This window comes from Salvelinus fontinalis, chromosome 17 (assembly GCF_029448725.1).
Source record: "Salvelinus fontinalis isolate EN_2023a chromosome 17, ASM2944872v1, whole genome shotgun sequence".
Lineage (NCBI taxonomy): Eukaryota > Metazoa > Chordata > Actinopteri > Salmoniformes > Salmonidae > Salvelinus > Salvelinus fontinalis.
The window spans coordinates 48,464,461-48,488,940 of record NC_074681.1 but is presented as its reverse complement, the minus strand read 5'-3'; the positions used below and the strand labels follow the sequence as shown (position 1 = coordinate 48,488,940).

Sequence of the window (24,480 nt, the reverse complement as noted above, 5' to 3'; positions counted from 1 at the left end):
GCCCTGACCTGCACAGAGCCCTGACCTCAACCCCATCGAACACCTTTGGGATGAATTGGAACGCTGACTGCAAGCCATGCCTAATCACCCAACATCAGTGCCTGACCTCACTCATGCTCTTGTGGCTAAATGGAAAGTCCCCGCAGCAATGTTCCAACATCTAGTGGAAAGCCTTCCCAGAAGAGTGAAGGCTATTTTAGCAGCAAAGGGAGGACTAACTCTATATTAATGTCCATGATTTTGAAATGATCGCCCGACGAGCAGGTGTCCACATATTTTTGAAACTGCTAGCATTTCCGCTGTTTTCCTGGGAATTGCATTTTGGAATATTAGAGTTTATAGCCTATTTCTGTATGCACATTGCTGCACTTATGTGAAAAATTGCCTAATAGTTTATCAACATTTTAAGATAATCTGTTGCATCAGCTTCATTTGTTTTGTAATTTTTTTTTTGATCTATCACGTCCAACAACTGTCCCAGAGTATATTTGGAATATTTATTTCTCGCACAGAAGGACAGCTGACCCATAGAATAGGTTAACTTTTGTACTATGGGGGATAGTAGATTGACATAGGCTTGTGCTGTTCATTAGGCCTACTCATCTTGTTGGCTGACGAAAAGTAAATGTGGACAGTTATAACATCTTCGATATGCGCCTCGGAATTCGAAAAGGACGCACGTCGTTGCATTTCTGATATGTCTGTCTTCACTTGTAGCTTGTAGTCAGGCATTGGCTATTAATAATTTAGATATCTGAGAGAGCCATGTGAGTGACAGGTGCTTCGGCCACGGCGATTGGCAGCCGGGGAGAATGTTCGATTTTTTTATTTAACCTTTATTTGACTTGGCAAGTCATTTAAGAACAAATTGTTATTTACAATGACGGCATACCCCGGCCAAACCCGGACGACGCTGGGCCAATTGTGCGCTGCCCCAAGGGACTCTCAATCACGGCCGAATGTGATTCAGCCTTGATTCGAACCAGGGACTGTAGTGACGCCTCTTGCATTGAGATGCAGTGCCTTAGACCGCTGCGCTACTCGAGAGCTCATAAATAATTTAGGGAAGGGAATTTTCAACTCATAGAACATTTTAGGAAAAGGCTCAGTGCCGTTATCCTCATAATGGGAACTATTGAAAACGGGGTGTCAATAATCTTTTGCCCTACACTTTTGAGATTTCTGTATTTATTACTTATTAAACAAAATCCCTTTCTCTTATTTTTTTGGGAGCATTCAATATAGCTCATTATTTCAATTTTTATTTCATTTTTGCTCATCTTTATCAAGGGTGTTAATAATTTCAGGATCCAGTATTTTACAGCAGAAAATGTAATTTGCAGAATTTCAAATTGTGTGTATAGTTTTAGTCCAATGATTAGTACTTTCTGCTGCCACTTGAATTACAAATACTAATCAATCTGATTGTGACTAATGTTTGGAAATGCTAGACAGCTCTTTAACAGCATGTCTGTCGACAACCTTTTGACTGACGCTGCCTCAAGTCTAGCTGTCATTCATTTCCCTTTTTTAATAACTTTTAATACAACTACATTGACAAACCTGAGTGGGCGAGCCCATAGACTAGATGTGTTACCATCCAAAAAGTACCCCGCACGCCAACCGAAACACCCCAGTGCTGCCGACTCCTAACAAGGCAAACCGAAAAAGACAAAACGTGCATGAGTTGAAAAGGAGGGAGAGATACGCTTGCCATTGACGTCTGACCGTCTGCCACTTCTGCCACTACCTCCACCACCCGACTCTTTTCCTTGCTCTCACACTCCCCCTCTTTCTCTCTCTCTCTCTCTGTTTATCTCAATAGTCTTCAACTTTACTCGCTAGGTGCAGCATGGCCCTGGATGCAGTGAAATAACCCAAAGCAGGTTGGACTGAATTGGCCCCCAACCAGTAGACACTACTCGTGTCACTAGATCTATCTAAAGCTTGGGAAAGATTGGGAATGGGACGATATTTACAGCTAATCCTGTTAGCATTATAGGGGATAAGAAAGCACTGAAACAAAAGCAGTGAAATTGCTACTCTTGGCATGTGTATGCACAAAAAGGTAGCTTTGGGGGTTTTCCCTTCTCTGCATCCCATTTTGCATGCAAATCAATTGCCTCTTAAGAATTATGACGTAGGTCACCTCGTTTTTCTTCCCAAGCTTTCTCCGAGGCCTCCTCACCACTCACTCATCTTTGCTTTGCACATGCTCACTTTGTGATGGAGTGGCATTATCAGCCTACTGTCAGTCACTATTAAGCAGCCAATGAGTGATCTTGGCTCTCCACCTACGATTGGTGATTGACAGAGCGGTAGAATCTCGCTCATCGTGGACCGATACATCATTTTCCTTTTAGTGTTTTGATGATATAGAATACTTTTATTTTGTGGCTGACAAGGATTTTTTTCAGGGATTTTTTTAACAATTTGAGGCTTTCTTTTTCTTGTGTAAGATATGTACTGTATTTTATATTAAAATATGTATTACTAATCAACCATAATTCCTCAAATTGCACACCTTGTCACACATTTAACTTGATTAGCAAGCACTATGGAAATCAATATCTAACCCCAGTATTGATGAGCATTAATTACACTGAGTATAGAAACACATTCCTAATATTTAGTTGCACGCCCCCTTTTGCCCTCAGAACAGCCTCATTTCGTCGGGGCATGGACTCTACAAGGTGTCGAAAGCGTTCCACAGGGATACTGGCCCATGTTGACGCCAATGCTTCCCACAGTTGTATAAAGTTGGCTAGATGTCTTTTGGGTTGTGGACCATTCTTGATACACATGGGAAACTGTTGAGCGTGAAAAGCCTAGCAGTGTTGCAGTTCTTGACACAAACTGGTTCGTCTGGCACATACTACCATTCCCCGTTCAAAGTCACTTAAATATTGCCCTTTCACCCTCTGAATGGTGCACATACACAATACATGTCTCCATTGTCTCAAGGCTTAAAAATCCTTCTTTAACCTGTCTCCTCCCCTTCATCTACACTGACTGAAGTTGATTTAATAAGTGACATCAATAAGGGATGATAGCTTTCACCTGGATTCAACTGGTCACTCTGTCATGGAAAGAGCAGTGTTCTTAATGTTTTGTATACTCAGTGTATATACTGTTTAGCCTTTTGCCTGATATATTGGGTCTTAAAGTGGCTGATTAGCTTAATAAATACAGCTCTGAAATGTGGCTTGACGATTGTGCCAGTATCTGGATTTTTTTAAACTTTAGCTTCATGCTTACCCTGCTACTGGGCTAGCCACATTGTCAGAGTATAAATCAGCATTTAACTCTCATGCAAATCTTGCTTCAGGTCTAGCTACATTGTCAATGTAGCTCTCATGCCAACCCCGCTAAAGCACCATCATCAAAGTAGAGTAGACATCAGCCTTTAGCTCTCATGTTAACCTTGCTACATGGCTAGCCACAGAGTCAAAGCACCAGGTGGTGAGGGGCTTCTATATTTTCTCCATACCGACATTAGACATTCTCCATACCTTCTGCCCACCCCCCCTTCCTTTCGTTTTCTTCCTCAGCAGTCACTCAATGACAAGCGTAAAAAGAACCTATTTTCCCGAAAGTTCCCTTTCTACAACAAGGATGCAAGCGAGCAGGAAACGAGCGATGTTGACCGTAAGTACAGCGAGATCAAGAGACCGTTTACACCCGGGCATTCTGGGTTGTCAATGGTAGAGATCAGGCACGGGAGGGGAGAAGAGGCCAGTGAAGGCACACCGGACACAGTGGGGCAGTGTTGGCAACAGGGGCCGAACCATGACCCCAGCCCACAAGAGAAACATAAAATTCACCCATGTAACACTTGGAAAAATGGGCCAGTACAACTTTGGACACGAACCAGTCCAGCATCCTTCTCGTAAGAGCCGGTTTATAGTCAATTTCCCTAAATAATATTGGACAGAGCTGCAATGTAGCCTATCACAAACAACATGAAGTCTGTGTATCAGCCTGTTTTCTCTCCTGTTGAGCCAAGATGGCCACCCTGTTGCATTGCCACAGCAGTGTCCGGTGGTAGTCCTCCCCCACTCGTCTCTTTCTCTCTGTGACTCCAGTAACATTTTGTCCTTGTGGTTGTTCTTTCCTTGTTTGGCTTGCTCTCTGCTGACTGCTCCACAGGACAACCCTGATGACATGCTATCCAAAAGCCAGAGTAAGTCCCCCCCCAGTCCCCAATCCAGCTACCCACCACCACCCATACACAACACTCCATCTCTTCACAATCTTTATCATTTTCTCACTTCTCCTGACCTTATATCAGTGATATCAAGTGAAATATGCCCCCAGAGCATATATAATATAATTTAAACATTCAGTGTCCCTTCTCCCCCTTTCTCGGTTTCATTCTCCACACTGTTACTCCAGTGGTTTCTCAGCAATGCTTCATGCTCATCTCAACCCCAGTCTCTCTTCCATCCAATAACTGAGCTGACCGAAGGCTTACAGCTGTCTCGTGTCTTTGTTTGTACTTTAAAGGGATAGTTTACTTATTTTTTTTGCTCATCGTTTTATTTACAAAACGATTAAATGAAAACATCTGAGGTAAGTTAAAGATGAGCTAAAACTTTTAACTTTTTAAAGTTTTAGCTTATCTTTACCTTGCTTAGGATGTTGTAATTTCATCGTTTTGGAAATAAGCTAAAACTTTTTATTAAACCAGGTAAGTCCATCCAGATCACATTTCCATCCAGAGCCTATTTTTATCACCTCATACAACATCTACATGTATTTTTCAAATAAAACATCTACACTGATACCACTAGAAATATGCCCATACATGAAACAATCATGTGTGGATGCTCTTGAACTGGGCAGAGCTGGCTTGGATTAGTTGACTTGCAAAAGATGAAGAGTCACTTTGGAATGTGTTCTGCCTATTTGTGAAGCCATACAAGGGCTCAATTGTTTGAAAAAATTAAAAAAATCTGAGAATGAGCATGCTCTGTGTGTACATGTGTACGCGTGCCCCAGAATAGTTATATTTGTGTTTGTATGTATAGGTTAACAGTGAAGTATCTTATTTTCCATTGTGTGTAACCTTAAAAAGTGATGTAATTTTGATGTGTGTGAGGGTCACTTCTTTTGTAACCATGCAAAGTGTTGTCAATTGATCACAATGACACGACCTAGCTCATTTTACACTAGCATCTCCTATCTGTTTCTCTTACTTCTGTATTGTTGTGACCCATAAGGAATTTGTACCAAAAAGCCACTCATTTCAATCACTGTATCATTGCCTCCATTGTGCCTACTTAGCTGTGACATTTTCCAGATTTCTTTTAAAGTTTCCGGAATTTTGCAACTCTAGGCTACTTACCCATACGTTGCTGCTTTGTTCTAATTCCAGAACACGTCACTTCCAATGCCAGTGATAGTGAAAGTAGTTACCGTAAGTCTACAAGTAGTTTTCCACTGCCCAATTAATGAATGCCTGCTTCTCTGCCTTGCGCCACAACACAGTATAATACTGCACTGGCAGTGCTAATGTGAGCTACCAAATCAGTACGTTAAATATGTCCGTGTGTGAGGCAACATTTGCCCAGTGATCAGCTAGCTAATGCTTTACTGATGGCCACGCTGTGTGAGTGAATGGCTGGTTCTGATGATTTGTCCACATAACAAAGGATCCTAACACCTTTAATGCTTTGTTTTTTACTTTGAGGTACGTATCAAATGGCACTGCATAGGGATATGGTCAATAGTAGTGCACTATATAGAGAACAGGGTGCCATTTGGGACGGACGCATGGAGAAGACTCCAACGTTAGCCTCAAACAACTGACCAATTAATTGTAGCATGCCCCTCACCAACATGCCAGAGTGTACTACTGTATATCTAAAATGGACTATAATGCTCTTGTGCTTTGCTTGTTCAGTAGCTAACTCAGTTAACCCTCTCTGATTAAGCTTATGGCAATGATGGCTTGTGAGGCTTGAATTGGATGAAGTACTCAGGTGCTGCATGTACACTCGTGTTGCTGTGTGTGCATGTGTGTATTAGAGGTCTTCACGGGTCCACCAGACCCGAAATTCCAAGATTGAACCCGGGACCGGTCCTCTGTTAATTTAATTGGTGAGGTGATGAAGAACTTTGCAAGCTTGTTATCTGTGTCAACCAATTGCAACTTAAAACGTATTGCTTAGGCTGGCCAGGTCCAGCTGAAGCTGGTTCCGGCCGCTCAGCTCGTGCACCTGTTGCTGAGAAGAGAAGAGAGGGGAGCCTTGGCCTGAAGTAAAACGAAAGTTAGAGGAGAAAGAGTATAGTGAAAAGAAGCCAAGAAGGGGAATGCCCTCCATGGGGACACGTTTTAATATTCTAGTGGACAGGTCGCTAGTCAGGTTTGATGCAATTTTCTATCTTTTATTTATTTACTTTCCATGTTTATCATTTGTTTTATCATTATATTATTGTATATTATTATGATTATTGTAGGCCTATTTATCCTCATCTAAACCAGTTCTTTAAATGTGCAAAAAGTGTTTTGTTTCATTCTGTTGAGACAATTTCGTTGGCTAAATTAATTTCCAACTGTAGGCTAATCCTAGTGTTCACTGCAATATACAGTTGAAGTCAGAAGTTTACATACACTTAGATTGGAGTCATTAAAACTTGTTCATCAACCACTCCACAAATGTCTTGTTAACAAACTATAGTTTTGACAAGTCGGTTAGGACATCTACATTATGCATGACACAAGTCATTTTTCCAACAATTGTTTACAGGCAGATTATTTCACTTATCATTCACTTTTCATCATTCACAATTCCAGTGGGTCAGAAGTTTACATACGCTAAGTTGACTGTGCCTTTAAACAGCTTGGAAAATTCAAGAAAATTATGTCATGGCTTTAGAAGCTTCTGATAGGCTAATTGACATCATGTGAGTCAATTGGAGGTGTACCTGTGGATGTATTTCAAGGCCTACCTTCAAACTCAGTGCCTCTTTGCTTGACATTATGGGAAAATCAAAAGAAATCAGCCAAGACCTCAGAAAATAAATTGTAGGACTCCACAAGTCTGGTTCATCCTTGGGAGCAATTTCCAAATGCCTGAAGGTACCACGTTCATCTGTACAAACAATAGAACGCAAGTATAAACACCATGGGACCACGCAGCCATCATACCGCTCAGGAAGGAGACGCGTTCTGTCTCCTAGAGATGAACGTACTTTGGTGCGAAAAGTGCAAATCAATCCCAGAACAACAGCAAAGGACCTTGTGAAGATGCTGGAGGAAATAGGTACAAAAGTATCTATATCCACAGTAAAACGAGTCCTATATCGACATAACCTGAAAGGCCGCTCAGCAAGGAAGAAGCCACTGCTCCAAAACTGCCATAAAAAAGCCAGACTACGGTTTGCAGCTGCATATGGGGACAAAGATCGTACTTTTTGGAGAAATATCCTCTGGTCTGATGAACCAAAAATAGAACTGTTTGGTCATAATGACCACCGTTATGTTTGGAGGAAAAAGGGGGATGCTTGCAACCCGAAGAACACCATCCCAACCTTGAAGCATGGGGGTGGCAGCATCATGTTGTGGGGGTGCTTTGCTGCAGGAAGGAGTGGTGCACTTCACAGAATAGATGGCATCATGAGGATGGAAAGTTATGTGGATATATTGAAACAACATCTCAATACATCAGTCAGGAAGTTAAAGCTGGGTCGCAAATGGGTCTTCCAAATTGACAATGACCCCAAGCATACTTCCAAAGTTGTGTCAAAATGGCTTAAGGACAACAAAGTCAAGGTGTACCGCTCATTCCTTCGACGGAAAATGTGAATCTGACCATCACCCCTGGTGAGCCAAAACCGCGACTCATCAATGAAGAGCACTTTTTGCCATTCCTGTCTGGTCCAGCGACGGTGGGTTTGTGCCCATAGGCGACATTGTTGCCGGTGATGTCTGCCTTACAACAGGCCTACAAGCCCTCAGTCCAGCCTCTCTCAGCCTATTGCGGACAGTCTGAGCACTGATGGAGGTATTGTGCGTTCCTGGTGTAACTCGGGCAGTTGTTGTTGCCATCCTGTACCTGTCCCGCAGGTGTGATGTTCGGATGTACCGATCCTGTGCAGGTGTTGTAACATGTGGTCTGCCACTGCGAGGACGGTCAGCTGTCCGTCCTGTCTCCCTGTAGCTCTGTCTTAGGCATCTCACAGTACGGATAATGCAATTTATTGCCCTGGCCACATCTGCAGTCCTCATGTCTCCTTGCAGCATGCCTAAGGCACATTCACGCAGATGAGCAGGGACCCTGGGCATCTTTCTTTTGGTGTTTTTCAGAGTCAGGACACTAAAGAGGCCTTTCTACTAAGTTTTCATAACTGTGACCTTAATTTCCTACCATCTATAAGCTGTTAGTGTCTTAACGACCGTTCCACTGGTGCATGTTCATTAATTGTTTATGGTTCATTGAACAAACATGGTAAACAGTGTTTAAACTCTTTACATTGAAGATCTGTGAATGGTTTTGCCTACACCTAGCAACCTGTTTCAATTATATGAGCAAAAATTACGTTTTATTTGGAATGGCAAACCAGACAAAAATAAAAGGGCGTATTGTCTCACCCCATTTCAAGAATGGCCTTTTTCCCTTTATTCAGATTACAACCACTAACTTTCTGTTATTTGAAAACAAAATTGTCTCCAAAATATTGCTGATCTATCAGTAGTCTAAACTGTGGCACAAATTGACTATCTGTTCATAAATGAACGGAGGAGTTTTCAGTCTGATAGTCTTTAACCTCTCTTGGGTACGTGAGCAGCCAGTGAAACTTCAACAGCCAGTGAAACTGCTGGGTGCCAAATTCAAATACAGAAATACTCATGATAAAAATTCAGAAAACAAAACATATTTTACATAGGTTTAAAGATTCACTTCTTGTGAATCCAACCACGGTGTCAGATTTAAAAAATGCTTTACGGCGAAAGCATACCTTACGATTATTTGAGAACATAGCCCAGCAGACAAATCATTACAAGTAACCAGCCAAGTAGAAGAGTTACACAAGTCAGAAATAGAGATTAAATTAATCCCTTACCTTTGATGATCTTCATATGATTCCACTCAGCAGACATTCATTTACTCAATAAATGTTCCTTTTGTTCGATAAAGTCTCTTTATATCCAAAAACCTCTGTTTTGTTTGCACGTTTTCTTCAGTAATCCACAGGCTCAAACGCAGTCAAAACAGGCAGACAAAAAATCTAAATTGTATCCGTACATAGAAACATGTACATAGAAACATGTCAAACGATGTTTATATTCAATCCTCATGTTGTTTTTAGCCTAAATAATCGATAATATTTCAACCGGACAATAACGACAATATAAAAGGTAAACAAGAAAGGCACTCTCTCGGTCGGGCACATGGAAAGCTCTGTGACACTTTAGGGTCCACTCATTCAGACTGCTCTTACTTCCTCATTTTTCAGAATACAAGCCTGAAACAATTTCTAAAAACTGTTGACATCTAGTGGAAGGCATAGGAACTGCAATTTGAGTCCTAAATCAATGGATACTGTAATGGCATTGAATAGAAAACTACAACAACAAAACTACTTCCAGAATGGATTTTTCTCAGGTTTTCGCCTGCCAAATCAGTTCTGTTATACTCACAGACACTATTGTAACAGGTTTGGAAAGTGTTTTCTATCCAAATCTACCAGTTATATGCATATCATATATTCTGGGCCCGAGAAGCAGGCAGTTTAATTTGGGCATGCTTTTCATCCAAAATTCCGAATGCTGCCCCCTACCCTAGAGAAGTTAATATATCATTTTTTTGACCAAGTTAATCTGCTCATGTTGTGTGTGTTCAATTATTTGTTACATTATGGTTACAACGAAGAATGTAAACAAAACAAATCAAATAAATCAAATAGATGTGTGATCCAATTTTTTTTTTTTACTTGCAATATTACGTACTGTATCATTAAAAAAAACTTTTACATTACCATGTAGTACCAATTAAATGGACTGACGGGGAGTGTTGTGCAGACTCAGGACAACTGAGCTTTGGAGAAATACGCAGATTTAAAGAGGAGTCATGTTGTAAAGCTCCATGTTTTCCTGACGGAAACCCAGGGGGTTTTGTTTTTCTTGGAATAGAAACACCATAATATTAATCAAATTAATTAATCTACTTAAAATCAATCTCATATACTATGTTATTACAAAAAAACGGTTTTAAATTTGCTAGTACAGCCAATATTTAAAACAGTCAAATGCTTCTCAAAGATGCCCTCTGGTGGTCAAACTAGCACTAACTAGCATTGATGGCAACAACACTTAAATAACGTGCCATAGAATTCTGAGGCAGTCCGCATGCTGTGCTGGAGTACGACGCAACTTTTAAAGGAAGAACCACTGTAGCATGCACAACGCAGAGGATGGACACGTCTTACATGCAGTGTGTATACTTTTCAAGTAACAGTATTTCCTTTTTAACATTTTGAATGACATCACAAAATAACAACCAAACTGATATTAGTGTTATTTTGGGTCGCCTCTGACCATTCCCCACGTTCTATGTTAGAAATATTGTTCCAGTATTCCCACCACCAGCGGTTGCTGTTGGTGTCCGAGGCACAAACGAAAAAGTTGGACCCTTTGTACAAGTTGTCAGCAGCCGTGTTGTTAGTAGATTGGCTGTAACTTTTAAACCAAATCTCCTGGTGTTTGTGCTTCAAAACGCTCAGTGGTTGTCGTGGCCTGCCATTCACCACAGCGTCCACGTGTGGCTACTGTTCCAGTACCTGCAAACTGAGATGAGGATATCTTTCGCCGATATCGTACAGTGTTTCACCAGCTGGAGTCAATGGGTCAGTGGCGGACCTGACACCGTTCATTTGAAGGGATTTCAGTCCCCCTCAAAGCGCAAAATGTATCATCGGAAGCAGAGTCCACTCTAAACGTTGATGCTTTGTTTCCTTAGACGAGCGCAGTGCTTGAGGAAGTGTTTGAAGGACAAGAGAAGTTAATTTCAGCTACAGTATCGCATGACTCCAAGGAGGAGGGAAGTTGCTCACTCGAAATGAAAAGAATAGTATATCAGGTTTGCTGATTGAATTTGACAAGATATCATAATATCTGCTTGAGTCAGACTCTGTACCATCAATTTTTCCCAAGGGGTCCTGTCTTCAGATACTCCTTGTGGATGACTGTGTTGCAGCCAGAGTTAAGAGAAGGCAATGTGGTCAGTGGAGACGGCACGGTTACTTGTGATCACAATTGGTTGTTTTTCCAATCCATCAGTGCGACCAAATGATCCATCAAGTCTGCTCCGAGTAGCAGGGGTTCAGTTTCGAGGCTGGTAACATACAGTGAACAAGCGATACATTTGGAAGTGTAGTTTCAGCATGAGTCTCATTGTGAGAGGCGAGGTAATCGAGTGAAACCTCAAAGTTTAGTGTCGCAGCGTTCCATTTTTAACTTAAAGGGCTGGGTTCACAGCCCTTTTGAAATCATTAAATAATATTTGAGAGATGATCGATATTGTCGAGCCCGAATCAATTAGCGCATCATGGGTTAAGCAGTACTCCAGGACTGTTTCCAGGTAGCGACTTTCAGAGATGCGTTTTGTGGTCATAATCTCCACAAAGTGGAGTGATTGTTCGCAACGGCGTGATGTGTTATTTGTATTCATGGTGAAAACAGATCGACTTATCGGAGTTTGAGTGGAATTGGCTTTTGCGATGTTTGCCTTGTCGCAACACTGGTATCTGAGTCTAAAGTCAAAAGCCCGTGGGCTTGTTTCTTGATCGAGTGGGCCCTGGATAGGGTTTTGAGTGATAGTTTACATCCTCGCTAGTGGTGTTAATTTTGGTGGAGCTGTTCTCCGGAAAATCCAAGCCTAGTCATGGCAACTTATCTTTTTCCTCTTTCTCAAAATGTTTGCGTTTCTGTACTTAACAGATTTTTTTGAGAACATTTGTCTTCAGTTTGATCGTCATTGAACCCTTTGTTACCTGTTACTTTGTGTGGGTTGGGTGTAGGAACGTAGGGATCAGGTTGATTGTAGTGGTAGTCATTTCGCTTGCGACGTTGTCGGTATTGTGATTTCGTGGTAGATACCGTTGTTGTGCATCATCTCTCAACTTTCATATCCCTGATAATGCACCCTCTAACTGGAGTGAGTGCTCCTGTTCAATATTGAAAACTGAGATGTCAGGGCTCTTCACACGGCTCAATTTTGATGCATCAAAAGCTGTGCTTGCAAGCTCTCTGAGTTCTGAGATTGGCAAACCAACGTGGGCTGTAGGGCCCAAGTAGTTAATGAAGTTGGGATACATGTTCGACAGAAACATTTGTTTGAATGGTAATAGCTCTTACATTTCTGTTTCAGTGAGTAGGCCAAAGTAAGCTGAACGAAGCCTATGCTTGTGGTAGTTCATTCCGAGCTTGTTTGACAGTCTTAACCAGCGAGCTGTCGTGTTTGCGAATTGGAAACCACTGAATTCTATTTTCAAAACTGTGGCAAGGTTTGCGTAATCGTTTGGCACGTGTTGCTGTTTTAGACGGATTAACCTTGTCACGTGTCTATTCGACATTCGCTTCAACAGGTGAAGCCTGTCAGTATCTGTAGCATTCGGGTAGCCATTCAAGGCGTACTCTATGTATGCTAATAATGTCTGTGTCTTTTGACTTCCCTGAAACGGGGCCAAAGGTGCGGAAGTTGGGCCTTCCTCTGACACCGCCTAGTATATACAGTGCTTGCAAAAGTATTCAACCCCTTGGCATTTTTCCTATTTTGTTGCATTACAACCTGTAATTTAAATTGATTTTTATTTGGATTTCATGTAATGGACATACACAAAATAGTCCAAATTGGTGAAGTGAAATGAAAAACTTGTTTCAAAAAATTCCCAAAAATAAAAAACGGAAAGTGGTGCTTGCATATGTATTCACCACCTTTGCTATGAAGCCCCTAAATAAGCTCTGGTGCAACCAATTACCTTCAGAAGTCACATAATTAGTTAAATAAAGTACACCTGTGTGCAATTCACGTCACCCCGCTCCTCCGCTCTCTCCACTGGCTTCCAGTTGAAGCTCGCATCCGCTACAAGACCATGGTGCTTGCCTACGGAGCTGTGAGGGGAACGGCACCTCCGTACCTTCAGGCTCTGATCAGGCCCTACACCCAAACAAGGGCACTGCGTTCATCCACCTCTGGCCTGCTCGCCTCCCTACCTCTGAGGAAGTACAGTTCCCGCTCAGCCCAGTCAAAACTGTTCGCTGCTCTGGCACCCCAATGGTGGAACAAACTCCCTTACGACGCCAGGTCAGCGGAGTCAATCACCACCTTTCGGAGACACCTGAAACCCCACCTCTTTAAGGAATACCTAGGATAGGATAAAGTAATCCTTTCTAACCCCCCCCCCCTTAAAAGAGTTAGATGCACTATTGTAAAGTGGTTGTTCCACTGGATATCATAAGGTGAATGCACCAATTTGTAAGTCGCTCTGGATAAGAGCGTCTGCTAAATGACTTAAATGTAAATGTAAATGTAATATACAGTGGGGAGAACAAGTATTTGATACACTGCCGATTTTGCAGGTTTTCCTACTTACAAAGCATGTAGAGGTCTGTAATTTTTATCATAGGTACACTTCAACTGTGAGAGACGGAATCAAAAATCCAGAAAATCACATTGTATGATTTTTAAGTAATTAATTTGCGTTTTATTGCATGACTGCTAAAGCAACACCCAAGTGGTTTAAGGGGAAACATTTAAATGTCTTGGAATGGTCTAGTCAAAGCCCAGACCTCAATCCAATTGAGAATCTGTGGTATTACTTATAGATTGCTGTACTCCAGCGGAACCCATCCAACTTGAAGGAGCTGGAGCATACTTATTTATTTAATATAATATATAATATATATAATATAATACTTATACTTACTTATTTTCCACCATAATTTGCAAATAAGTTCATAAAAAATCCTACAATGTGATTTTCTGTATTTTTCTTTCTCATTTTGTCTGTCATAGTTAAAGTGTACCTATGATGACAATTACAGGCCTCTCTCATCTTTTTAAGTGGGAGAACTTGCACAATTGGTGGCTGACTAAATACTTTTTTTGCCCCACTGTATAGACGGGTTGGTTGTTTAGCAACAAAACCGAGCCTTGCGCAACTAAGGGCCAAAACAGACTGGGCTGGCTTAGATTGTTAACAACATTTAAGCTATATTTCTATGTTTTTGAAAACATAAATACATTTTTACAATAAGTGCTTGTCTCTCAAATACATTGTTACAGTTGTTTGTTAGCTAGCTAGCGAATTCTAAGCCATATTAGCATTGACACAAAATCCGTTAAAACACCTCAGAACAAGGCATGGTATCAATAACAAGCTGAAACGAGCCACTAATGATTTCTCACATGGCAGTTTCTTGTCATTCTTGCTAGCAACCTAACCATCCAGAATCAGAACAGCACAATGACGTTTGCCCCATGGAAGAGTGCACATCTTTTTTGACGTTGTCAGCGAACACACATATATATATATATACCAAGCTTGTGGTTTCAAATAGTAATTTCAATACCGTGTGAAAGTGACACATTCCTATGTCGTACTTTAATTTTCATGTCCCTGATCTATTGAATGGTCTTGACGATTATATTATCAAATTCTTGAAAACACGGTCATATAAGATATATAACAAATTATAGTCGTGTTTGTGGATAAATTTACTTCTGCCAGATACCTTTCATTACATTTTTGAGCTGGAGACCATTCAAAAAGCCTACAAATGTAAAAAAAAAAAAAAAAAATGACAAAGCTACTTGCTACGTCACTTGCATAGCATAAAACAAACAACATAGATATATACAGAACAGTATCAAAGTGGAATTATTTTCTGTACTCTTGTGTGATGGAATGCATGGTTCTTCTGTGGTCACTCGTTGTTCTCAGGTGGTCAAGAGGAGTACGTGCTGTCGTACGAGCCAGTCAGTCAACAGGAAGGTGAGCTTCTTTTTCTCCATCACAGTCAAATACCTTTGGTGCCTTGTTAATATTTAAATTACATTTGATTTCAATGTGTAAAGCTTCAGGAGGCGTTGGTGTGTAAAAACACAATTTACGTCAGTTAGAAGTGTGATGTTTTTCCAAATTGCTGGACTGTGTTTGGATTTTTCAAACACAATGTTAGCGGTTGGGTTTTTGTTCTCCCATCAGTGAACTACACCCGTCCAGTGATTATTCTTGGTCCCATGAAGGATCGGGTAAACGACGACCTGATATCGGAGTTCCCCGACAAATTTGGGTCCTGTGTTCCCCGTGAGTGTAATGTTACTTGTCTTACGTGTTTGCCGTGGTAAAAGACAGCGCTTTTACAGGTTATTTATTTCCTCAAACACAAGTTGTGGCTGAGAAAACGTGCACCATTCATTACAATGGTAATTTTCTCTTTATACATTGTTCATGGTAAAAATAGGAAATGTTTCTACTTGCAGGCCAACCATTTGGTCACGCAGTCTGATTAACGCAGTCATCACAGTCTGAGTTGATCTCTTCTCATTAATTCTCACAAAATATGCATCCCAAATGGTACTCTTTTATACTTTGTTCAAAAGTAGTGCAATATAGAGTGCAATTTGGGACTTTTGCACTCTTCCCCACACATTTAAAAGCATTGGATTAATGTAAAGATGGGAAAGAGGGAGTTCCCGCCATATGTCTAACACTGGTCCTTTCCTTTCCCCCCAGACACAACCAGACCTAAGCGGGACTATGAGGTGGACACCAGGGACTACCACTTTGTGGTGTCCAGGGAGCAGATGGAGAAGGACATCCAGGACCACAAGTTTATCGAGGCGGGCCAGTACAACAACCACCTGTACGGGACCAGCGTACAGTCGGTGCGTGAGGTGGCAGAGAAGGTACGTGAACAGAATAGAAGGCCATCCTTAACGGAACTTCTTCACTTTCTGCAGTCCCACCACAGCAGGCAAAACTGGTTGAAAAAAACAGCCGTTGCTGGTTGTATTGACGTACTTTCAACCAAGGCTGTTTTTTTCCCACCCTGGATGTAACATGCTTGAGTGTGTTCCACCTTAAAATCAACAGTCTGTAAGATGCCCAGTAATTTCCAGTTGATAAATATGCCCTTAGATTTTTAGGAATATGCATAGACACACTAGCGGTAAATGTTTTAGAAAACCTACTCATTCAAGGGTTTTTCTTTATTTTTACTATTTTTTACATTGTAGAATAATAATGAAGACATCAACACTATGAAATAACACATATGGAATCATGTAGTAAACAAAAAAGTTAAACAGATTCTTCAAATAGCCACCCTTTGCCTTGATGACAGCTCTGCACACTGTTGGCATTCTCTCAACCAGCTACACCTGGAATGCTTTCCCAACAGTCTTGAAGGAGTTCCCACATATGCTGAGCACTTGTTGGCTGCGTTTCCATCACTGTGCGGTCCGACTTATCCCAAACCATCTAAATTTGATTGAGGTCGGGGAATTGTGGAGGCCAGGTCATCTGATGCAGCACTCCATCCCTCTCCTTCTTGGTAAAATAGCCCATACACCGCCTGGAGGTGTGTTGGGTCATTGTCCTGTTGAAAAACAAATGATAGTCCCACCAAGCCCAAACCAGATGGGATGGTGTTTTGTCTGCAGAATGCTGTTGTAGCCATGCTGGTTAAGTGTGCCTTGAATTCTAAATAAATCATAGTGTGTCACCAGCACGGTGGGAAATACACATGCGGAGATCATCCGTTCACCCACACCGCGTCTCACAAAGACACAGCGGGTTGGAACCAAACAGCTTTGCACACTCTTGGCGTTCTCAAAACTAGCTTCATGAGGTAGTCACCTGGAATGCATTTCAATTAACAGGTGTGCATTCTTAAAAGTTAATTTGTGGAACTTCTTTCCTTAATGCGTTTGAGCCAATCAGTTGTGTTGTGACAAGGTGGGGGGGGGGGGGGGGTGATATACAGAACATAGCCCTATTTGGTAAAAGTCCATATTATGGCATGAACAGCTCAAATAAGCAAAGAGAAACGACAGTCCATCATTACTTTAAGACATGAAGGTCAGTCAATACAGAACATTTCAAGAACTGTGAAAGTTTCTTCAAGTGCAGTCGCAAAAACCATCAAGCGCTATGATGAAACTGGCTCAAAATCCGATGTTCAGAGGAGACTGTGTGAATCAGGCTTTCATGGTCTGCTGCAAAGAAAACACTACTAAAGGACACCAATAAGAAGAAGAGAATTGCTTGGGCCAAGAAACACGAGCAATGGACATTAGACTGGTGGAAATGTATCCTTTGGTGTGGAGGCCAAATTGGAGATCTTTGGTTCCAACCGCCGTGTCTTTGTGAGACGCGGTGTGGGTGAACGGATGATCTCCGTATGTGGTGTTATGGTGTGGGGGTGCTTTGCTGGTGACATTTATTTCGAATTCAAGGCACACTTAACCTGCATGGCTACCACAGCATTCTGCAGCGATACGCCATCCCAACTGGATTGGGGTTCGTGGGGACTATCATTTGTTTTTCAACAGAACAATGACCCAGTACACCTCCAGGCTGTGTAAGGGCTATTTTACCAAGAAGGAGAGTGATGGAGTGCTGCATCAGATGACCTGGCCCCCACAATCCCCCAACCTCAACCAAATTGAGATGTTTTGGGATGAGTCAGACTGCAGAGTGATGGAAACGCAACAAACAAGTGCTCAGCATATGTGGGAACTCCTTCAAGACTGTTGGTATAGCATTCAAGGTGAAGTTGGTTGAGAGAATACCAAGATTGTGCAAAGCTGTCATCAAGGCAAAGGGTGGCTATTTCAAGAATATCAAATATATTTGGATTTGTTTAACACTTTTTTGGTTACTACATGATTCCGTATGTGTTATTTTATAGTTTGTATGTCTTCACTATTATTCTTCACTATAGGAAATAGTACAAATCAAGAAAAACCCTTGAATGAGTAGGTGTTCTAAAACTTTTGACCGCTAGTGTACATGTGCCCTAGGTAGCTAAAAGGGGTCACCATTGTTTAACTTTAGGTTCACTCACTAAGCAAAGGGGCTCATTCAGGTCTCTGTGAAATCCTGCTCCAGTTAATAGGAGTTATGCCTTATGTTGTCACCCAAAGTCATGTCTTTTATTTTCCAAGCTACAGCACATAACAAAAACAAATATTGGGACAGTACAGTGGGAAATGTAGAGGGAGACCGATAGTATAGACAGAAGGTGGCCAAGACAGAGCTCGAACCCCCATCGCCAGGGTGCATATGTGGTCCAGAGTCGGAAGCTTAGGCCACTTCTCCTGACTCCGGCACAGCAAACAATATTTTACATAAAGCATATCATAGAGTTCCGTCTGGTTTGTGTTTCTGTATCGTGACAACACTGCACCCACTAGATTTCTCTGTTCCCCTCCCTAAGGGCAAACACTGCATCCTGGATGTGTCAGGCAACGCCATCAAGAGGCTGCAGCTGGCCCAGCTCCATCCCATCGCTGTTTTCATCAAACCCAAGTCTGTGGAGAACATCATGTGAGTGGGAGCTGATTCTCTGTCAGCTTTAGATGCTTATCCACCTGGTACAACTGTCAGCTTAGTTTAGCAGACTTGATGGTTGCTGCTACTAGCTCTGTCGGTTTGGAGCTTAACTGGCACAAAAGCCTGTGTCATGCAATCTGCAAATAACATTTTTAAAATAAGAAAGAAGTTTAGGTCTGGTATCGGTGTATCTTTCTACATTTGTTTTGGATTGCTAGTTGTTCTTGCCAGAATTAGTACCTGGATCTAGACACTGTTGTGTACAGGGTTTTCACTGTGCTGTTCTCTCCCTTTCTATCAGGGAGATGAATAAGAGGCTGACGGAGGAGCAGAGCAGGAAGACCTTTGACAGAGCCACCAAGCTAGAGCAGGAGTTCACCGAGCATTTTACAGGTGAAAAACTAACCCATTTCTCTGTGATCTTGGCATGACATGGGACGGTTAGTTTAACATTTAATTGTTTACTTTATTTCTATGTGTGTATCACCCTTTTTTAACACAGGGAAATCTTAAGGGGCTTCACAGGCAAATAAATGACAATGAAAGCAACAGAGTAGACACAGCATTGCAAGTAGATGCATATAAAGGCTATTGGATGATAAGCCTTTTTTGTGTCTGTTTCAGCCATTGTTCAAGGAGACACCTTGGAGGAGATCTATGAGCAAGTCAAGCAGATCATAGAGGAACAGTCTGGCCCGTTCATATGGGTGCTATCCAAGGAGAAATTATGAAGAGGTCACAACACTTTCTACTCCCCTGTCGTCCTCCTCTCCTTTTTATTTATGATTTTATGCCCTGTTCTGCTGAAACTGGAAACACTACCCTACCACCTCCAAAACAGCCCGAACCTTATCACCCCCCTTTTCCTCAATCCCCCTCCTCTGCCAGGCTTCTCTCATGACCTAAGTCTGTGACCGAGAAGTGACAGTGACGGCCAGTGATGTTGACAACGAATAGCCAGACCAGCAGAGCAAAGCACAGAGGGGCAGATGATGTTGTTCAAACGGTACAGTTCCTTAATGTTTAAAGGAGGTGACTTTCTAAGAAAAAAGGAAAGTGAAAGAACTTTTTAGTGGCTCACGGCTTAATAGTACCTCTTATTTAAGTCTAGTTTTTTTCCGGCCGAAGACGAAGGAAGTTCAGGCATTAGGTTATAAGTAGCGGAAACACAAAGCAAAACGTTGCACGTGATAGCTTTAACAGCATGTCTTTTTAGTACCTTTTTTTCCACTTTCTTTTACCCTCCAACCGTCATCCTTCAACATATTTATCATAGTACTCGTATTTTTTTTGAACCCAGTTGTATTCACTTTCCCCCCCGCTCCTTACCAGTGTATCCATGTTAGAAAGCCATTGAATTTTTGTGTCTTTGAGCGGCACACAGATGTTTCTTGTGCGGCACTTGATTGAATAGGGTTCTTCAACTCAAGTCCTGGAGGGTAGAGTGTATGTAGTGTGTCCATTCAAAGGGTGTAACGCTGACCTCTGCTCTTAACAAGAACTGTGTGATGCAAACAGCATTACTGTTTGTACAGTTGTAATTCTCGTTTGCATCCTACATGTGTGTTTGATTCTTGGAATAATATTGACATTTTCATGAGCAAAATGTGATATCGCTTCTACTAAAACACATACTTCCCTCTAGAACTTGAGTTTGAGACCAGATCAGTGCAAGAACTATGGAGAGTTTTTAAGCTGTGTCTTGCTGTTTAAATGACCGTCTTTGATCGTTTGAATTGTTTTTGAGAGTGCTTTTACAGATGCAAAAGTAAGGAACTGCCATTTTTAGGTGTCCTTAGGTTTGTCAGCAAAATGCAGATGCAAAAATGTAACAACTTTATTGTACAATGAGATTTTAACATATATTTAACCCTCCGTAAACTGCCTATTTTGTTATAATAAAAGTCTATATTGAACTTTACTTAAACACTAATACTATGGGAATTATTTTGATTGCATTTTTAATCATATATAAATAAAAAAGTATAAAAGATATTTAAATATAAATATATATTTTTTTGTTTTCTTTTACCACCACTTCCTTTAAAAATGTTTTTTTAAAGAAATTATTAGTCTACATCAGAAAAACAATTATTCTAATATAGTGCTCCCTTATTGTGGTTCTAAAGAACCTATGGGTATGCTCTTTTCCCCCACAACTAATACCTCAATTATTGATTAAACTGTAAAATTATGAACAGGGTGTCTCTATTGTGAAACATTATCCCTGTTTCAAGTTTGAGGTGTAAGGTGAAGTTGCCCCTAGACTCTGATCTTGGGTCAGTTTAGCATTTTCTCCCCAATAGTGAAGGTTAGGATTGATGGAGGGGAAGCTGATCCTAGATCTGCACCTGGCGGAAACTTCACCCCAGAGCAGTTAGTCTCTACTGTACCAGGACTAGAGACCCCTTCCCCTGCCCAGGTAAAACCCATGTTTTAGATTAGAGAGCAGTCTCAGAAAGGGCCACTATGGCAGCTAGAATCCTCCCGTGTCCTATTATAGTAACCGACTAGTTGTCTTTACATCATGTGATAACCTACACGATTTTGGGAAAAAAACGATGTAACCCATAAAACTACAGATGACTAGAAGTAATATAGCAAAAATATTAAATAACATAACATTTGTTTATTACACCTGCCAAATGTTTAAAGGCCCTGACTTGAAAACAACACAGCTTCACGTGAGGAATGTACTGGCTATTCTTGAGTGTTTTTTTTCCAGAATGCAATGATGCCGGTTCTATAGTAGATATGGGAACTGAAGGTCCAGACTTGACCCATTGGACTTTTTTTTATAGACTTCGTTCAACGGAGGGCTCTACACATGGCTTGTGTCCCTCAGCGAGGCCTCCCCCGTCCTCGCCTTCAAGATAATGGCTTTTTCTACACTACAAAACTGCTTCTTCCATCACCTCACCACCTCCACTTTTCTTCAGAATTTTGGGGGACTGTCTGGAAACATGTAAATAACCTACCGATTCTCATTCATTCCATTAATCAGAGAGGAGAATGGCTCATAATTGAATAAAAAAATAAAACATTTCTCATACAACCTACTGTGGTGTGGGTGCGAGTATTGTCTTTCTGTTGTGTGTGTGTAGTGCCAGATCGTAAACCCTATTTCAATTGACCACCCCTCCAATTGTTTGTTAGTGTGTGTATTGTAGAAATATATGTGGGTCTGAAGATGGCTGTTGATGATTGTTGAGATATCCAATGACATTTTCATGTGCAAATTGCGCTTGATTTCAAGACATCTGTAGGCTGGTGCTCAAGGAATGACATTCCCATGAGCGCAACATTACTTTTTTAAACATTTGAAGATGTACATCATTAGGTCATTGCAACAGACAAGCACACTCGGCCTATTGGGGAAGTCAGACAGAGGCAGCAAGAGTCAAAAGCCACCCCAAACTGGTAACAGCAATATGGTTGGATGCCTCTTATAGGAGCCAGTTTCCTGGACCCTGCTCAAGCCTTCTCTTGGACTAAAAAGCATGCTCTATTCAGTCTATTGAGAATCTAATTTGTAAGGGTTTATTCTTTTCCACATACTGTTATGCTCACAACACTCCACTACACTATTGAGAAAAGCACTCAATAATAGCCCATAAGGGGGGGAAACAGATCAAATATATTTTTTATACATTTTTTAGGATACGTGAAATATTTAAAATTGGATTACGGAATGTATGGAAAGGGTATACTGAACAAAAATATAAACGCAACATGTAAAGCTTTGGTCCCATGTTTCATGAGCTGAAATAAAAGGTACCAGAAATGTTCCATATGCACAAGAGCATATGTGCAAAATTTCCCTCCAATTTTGTTTACATCCCTGTTAGTGAGCATTTCTCCTTTGCAAAGATAATCCATCCAACTGACAGGTGTGGTATATCAAGAAGCTGATTAAACAGCATGATCATTACACAGGTGCACCTTGTGCGGGGGAAAATAAAAGGCCACTCTAAAATGTGCAGTTTGGCCACAGATCTCTAAAGTTTTGAGGGAGTGTGCATTTGGCATGCTGATTGCAGGAATGTCCACAAGCTGTTGCCAAAGAATTTTATGTTAATTTCTCTACCATAAGCCGCCACCAACGCCGTTTTAGAGATTCGCAGACCACGCCAGCCCAGGACCTCTACAATCAGCCTCTTCTCCTGCAGGATCCTCTAAGACCAGCTACCCAGACAGCTGATGAAACTGAGGAGTATTTCTGTCTGTAATAAAGCCCTTTTGTGGGGAAAACTCATTCTGATTGGGTGGGCCTGTCTCCCCAGTTAGTGGATCTATGGCCTCCCAGGCCCAACAATGGCTGCGCCCCTGCCCAGTCATGTGAAATTCATAGATTAGGGCCTAAATTAATAACTGATTTCGTTATATGAAATGTAACTCAGTAAAATTGTTGCATGTTGCGTTTTATATTGTTTTTCAGTATATGTCACAAATATATGTATTGATATATTTGGTAAATATATATTAAAATGTATTAGAAAATATTTTGTAAAATATATTCCAACATCCATATCAATGTATCTGTAAGATATACAGTACTAGTCAAAAGTTTTAGAACACATACTCATTCAAGGTTTTTTCTTTATTTGTACTATTTTCTACATTGTAGAATAATAGTCAAGTCATCAAAACTATGGAATCATGTATTTAAACAAATCAAAATATATACACTGCTCAAAAAAATAAAGGGAACACTTAAACAGCACAATGTAACTCCAAGTCAATCACACTTCTGTGAAATCAAACTGCCCACTTAGGAAGCAACACTGATTGACAATAAAGTTCACATGCTGTTGTGCAAATGGAATAGACAACAGGTGGAAATGATAGGCAATTAGCAAGACACCCCCAATAAAGGAGTGGTTCTGCAGGTGGTGACCACAGACCACTTCTCAGTTCCTATGCTTCCTGGCTGATGTTTTGGTCACTTTTGAATGCTGGCGGTGCTTTCACTCTAGTGGTAGCATGAGACGGAGTCTACAACCCAAGTGGCTCAGGTAGTGCAGCTCATCCAGGATGGCACATCAATGCGAGCTGTGGCAAGAAGGTTTGCTGTGTCTGTCAGCGTAGTGTCCAGAGCATGGAGGCGCTACTAGGAGACAGGCCAGTACATCAGGAGACGTGGAGGAGGCCGTAGGAGGGCAACAACCCAGCAGCAGGACCGCTACCTCCGCCTTTGTGCAAGGAGGAGCAGGTGGAGCACTGCCAGAGCCCTGCAAAATGACCTCCAGCAGGCCACAAATGTGCATGTGTCTGCTCAAACGGCCAGAAACAGACTCCATGAGGGTGGTATGAGGGCCCGACGTCCACAGGTGGGGGTTGTGCTTACAGCACAACACCGTGCAGGACGTTTGGCATTTGCCAGAGAACACCAAGATTGGCAAATTCGCCACTGGCGCCCTGTGCTCTTCACAGATGAAAGCAGGTTCACACTGAGCACGTGACAGAGTCTGGAGACGCCGTGGAGAACTTTCTGCTGCCTGCAACATCCTCCAGCATGACCGGTTTGGCGGTGGGTCAGTCATGGTGTGGGGTGGCATTTCTTTGGGGGGCCGCACAGCCCTCCATGTGCTCGCCAGAGGTAGCCTGACTGCCATTAGGTACCGAGATGAGATCCTCAGACCCCTTGTGAAACCATATGCTGGTGCGGTTGGCCCTGGGTTCCTCCTAAGCAAGACAATGCTAGACCTCATGTGGCTAGAGTGTCAGCAGTTCCTGCAAGAGGAAGGCATTGATGCTATGGACTGGCCCACCCGTTCCCCAGACCTGAATCCAATTGAGCACATCTGGGACATCATGTCTTGCTCCATCCACCAACGCCACATTGCACCACAGACTGTCCAGGAGTTGGCGGATGCTTTAGTCCAGGTCTGGGAGGAGATGCCTCAGGAGACC

General features: G+C 41.7%; 1 protein-coding gene across 24 annotated transcripts in view; it reads left to right on the top strand.

The window, feature by feature from the left end:
* The window catches only part of LOC129814510 (discs large homolog 1-like protein), a 254,606-nt gene extending 232,980 nt beyond the window's left edge, over positions 1-21,626 (top strand). For 15 of the 24 annotated variants that reach the window (XM_055867690.1, XM_055867689.1, XM_055867687.1 and 12 more), the window contains 8 exons: positions 3,552-3,648; positions 5,378-5,419; positions 14,950-15,000; positions 15,214-15,315; positions 15,745-15,917; positions 18,452-18,561; positions 18,869-18,960; positions 19,192-21,626. In XM_055867690.1, the coding sequence (XP_055723665.1) occupies positions 3,552-3,648; positions 5,378-5,419; positions 14,950-15,000; positions 15,214-15,315; positions 15,745-15,917; positions 18,452-18,561; positions 18,869-18,960; positions 19,192-19,298 (774 nt within the window). In that variant the 3' untranslated portion in view covers positions 19,299-21,626. Of the gene's footprint in view, positions 1-3,551; positions 3,649-4,149; positions 4,184-5,377; positions 5,420-14,949; positions 15,001-15,213; positions 15,316-15,744; positions 15,918-18,451; positions 18,562-18,868; positions 18,961-19,191 lie in introns of all 24 variants that reach the window. The other 9 variants (XM_055867694.1, XM_055867692.1, XM_055867683.1 and 6 more) reach the window with 3 other exon arrangements.
* The last annotated feature ends 2,854 nt before the right edge of the window (positions 21,627-24,480 follow it).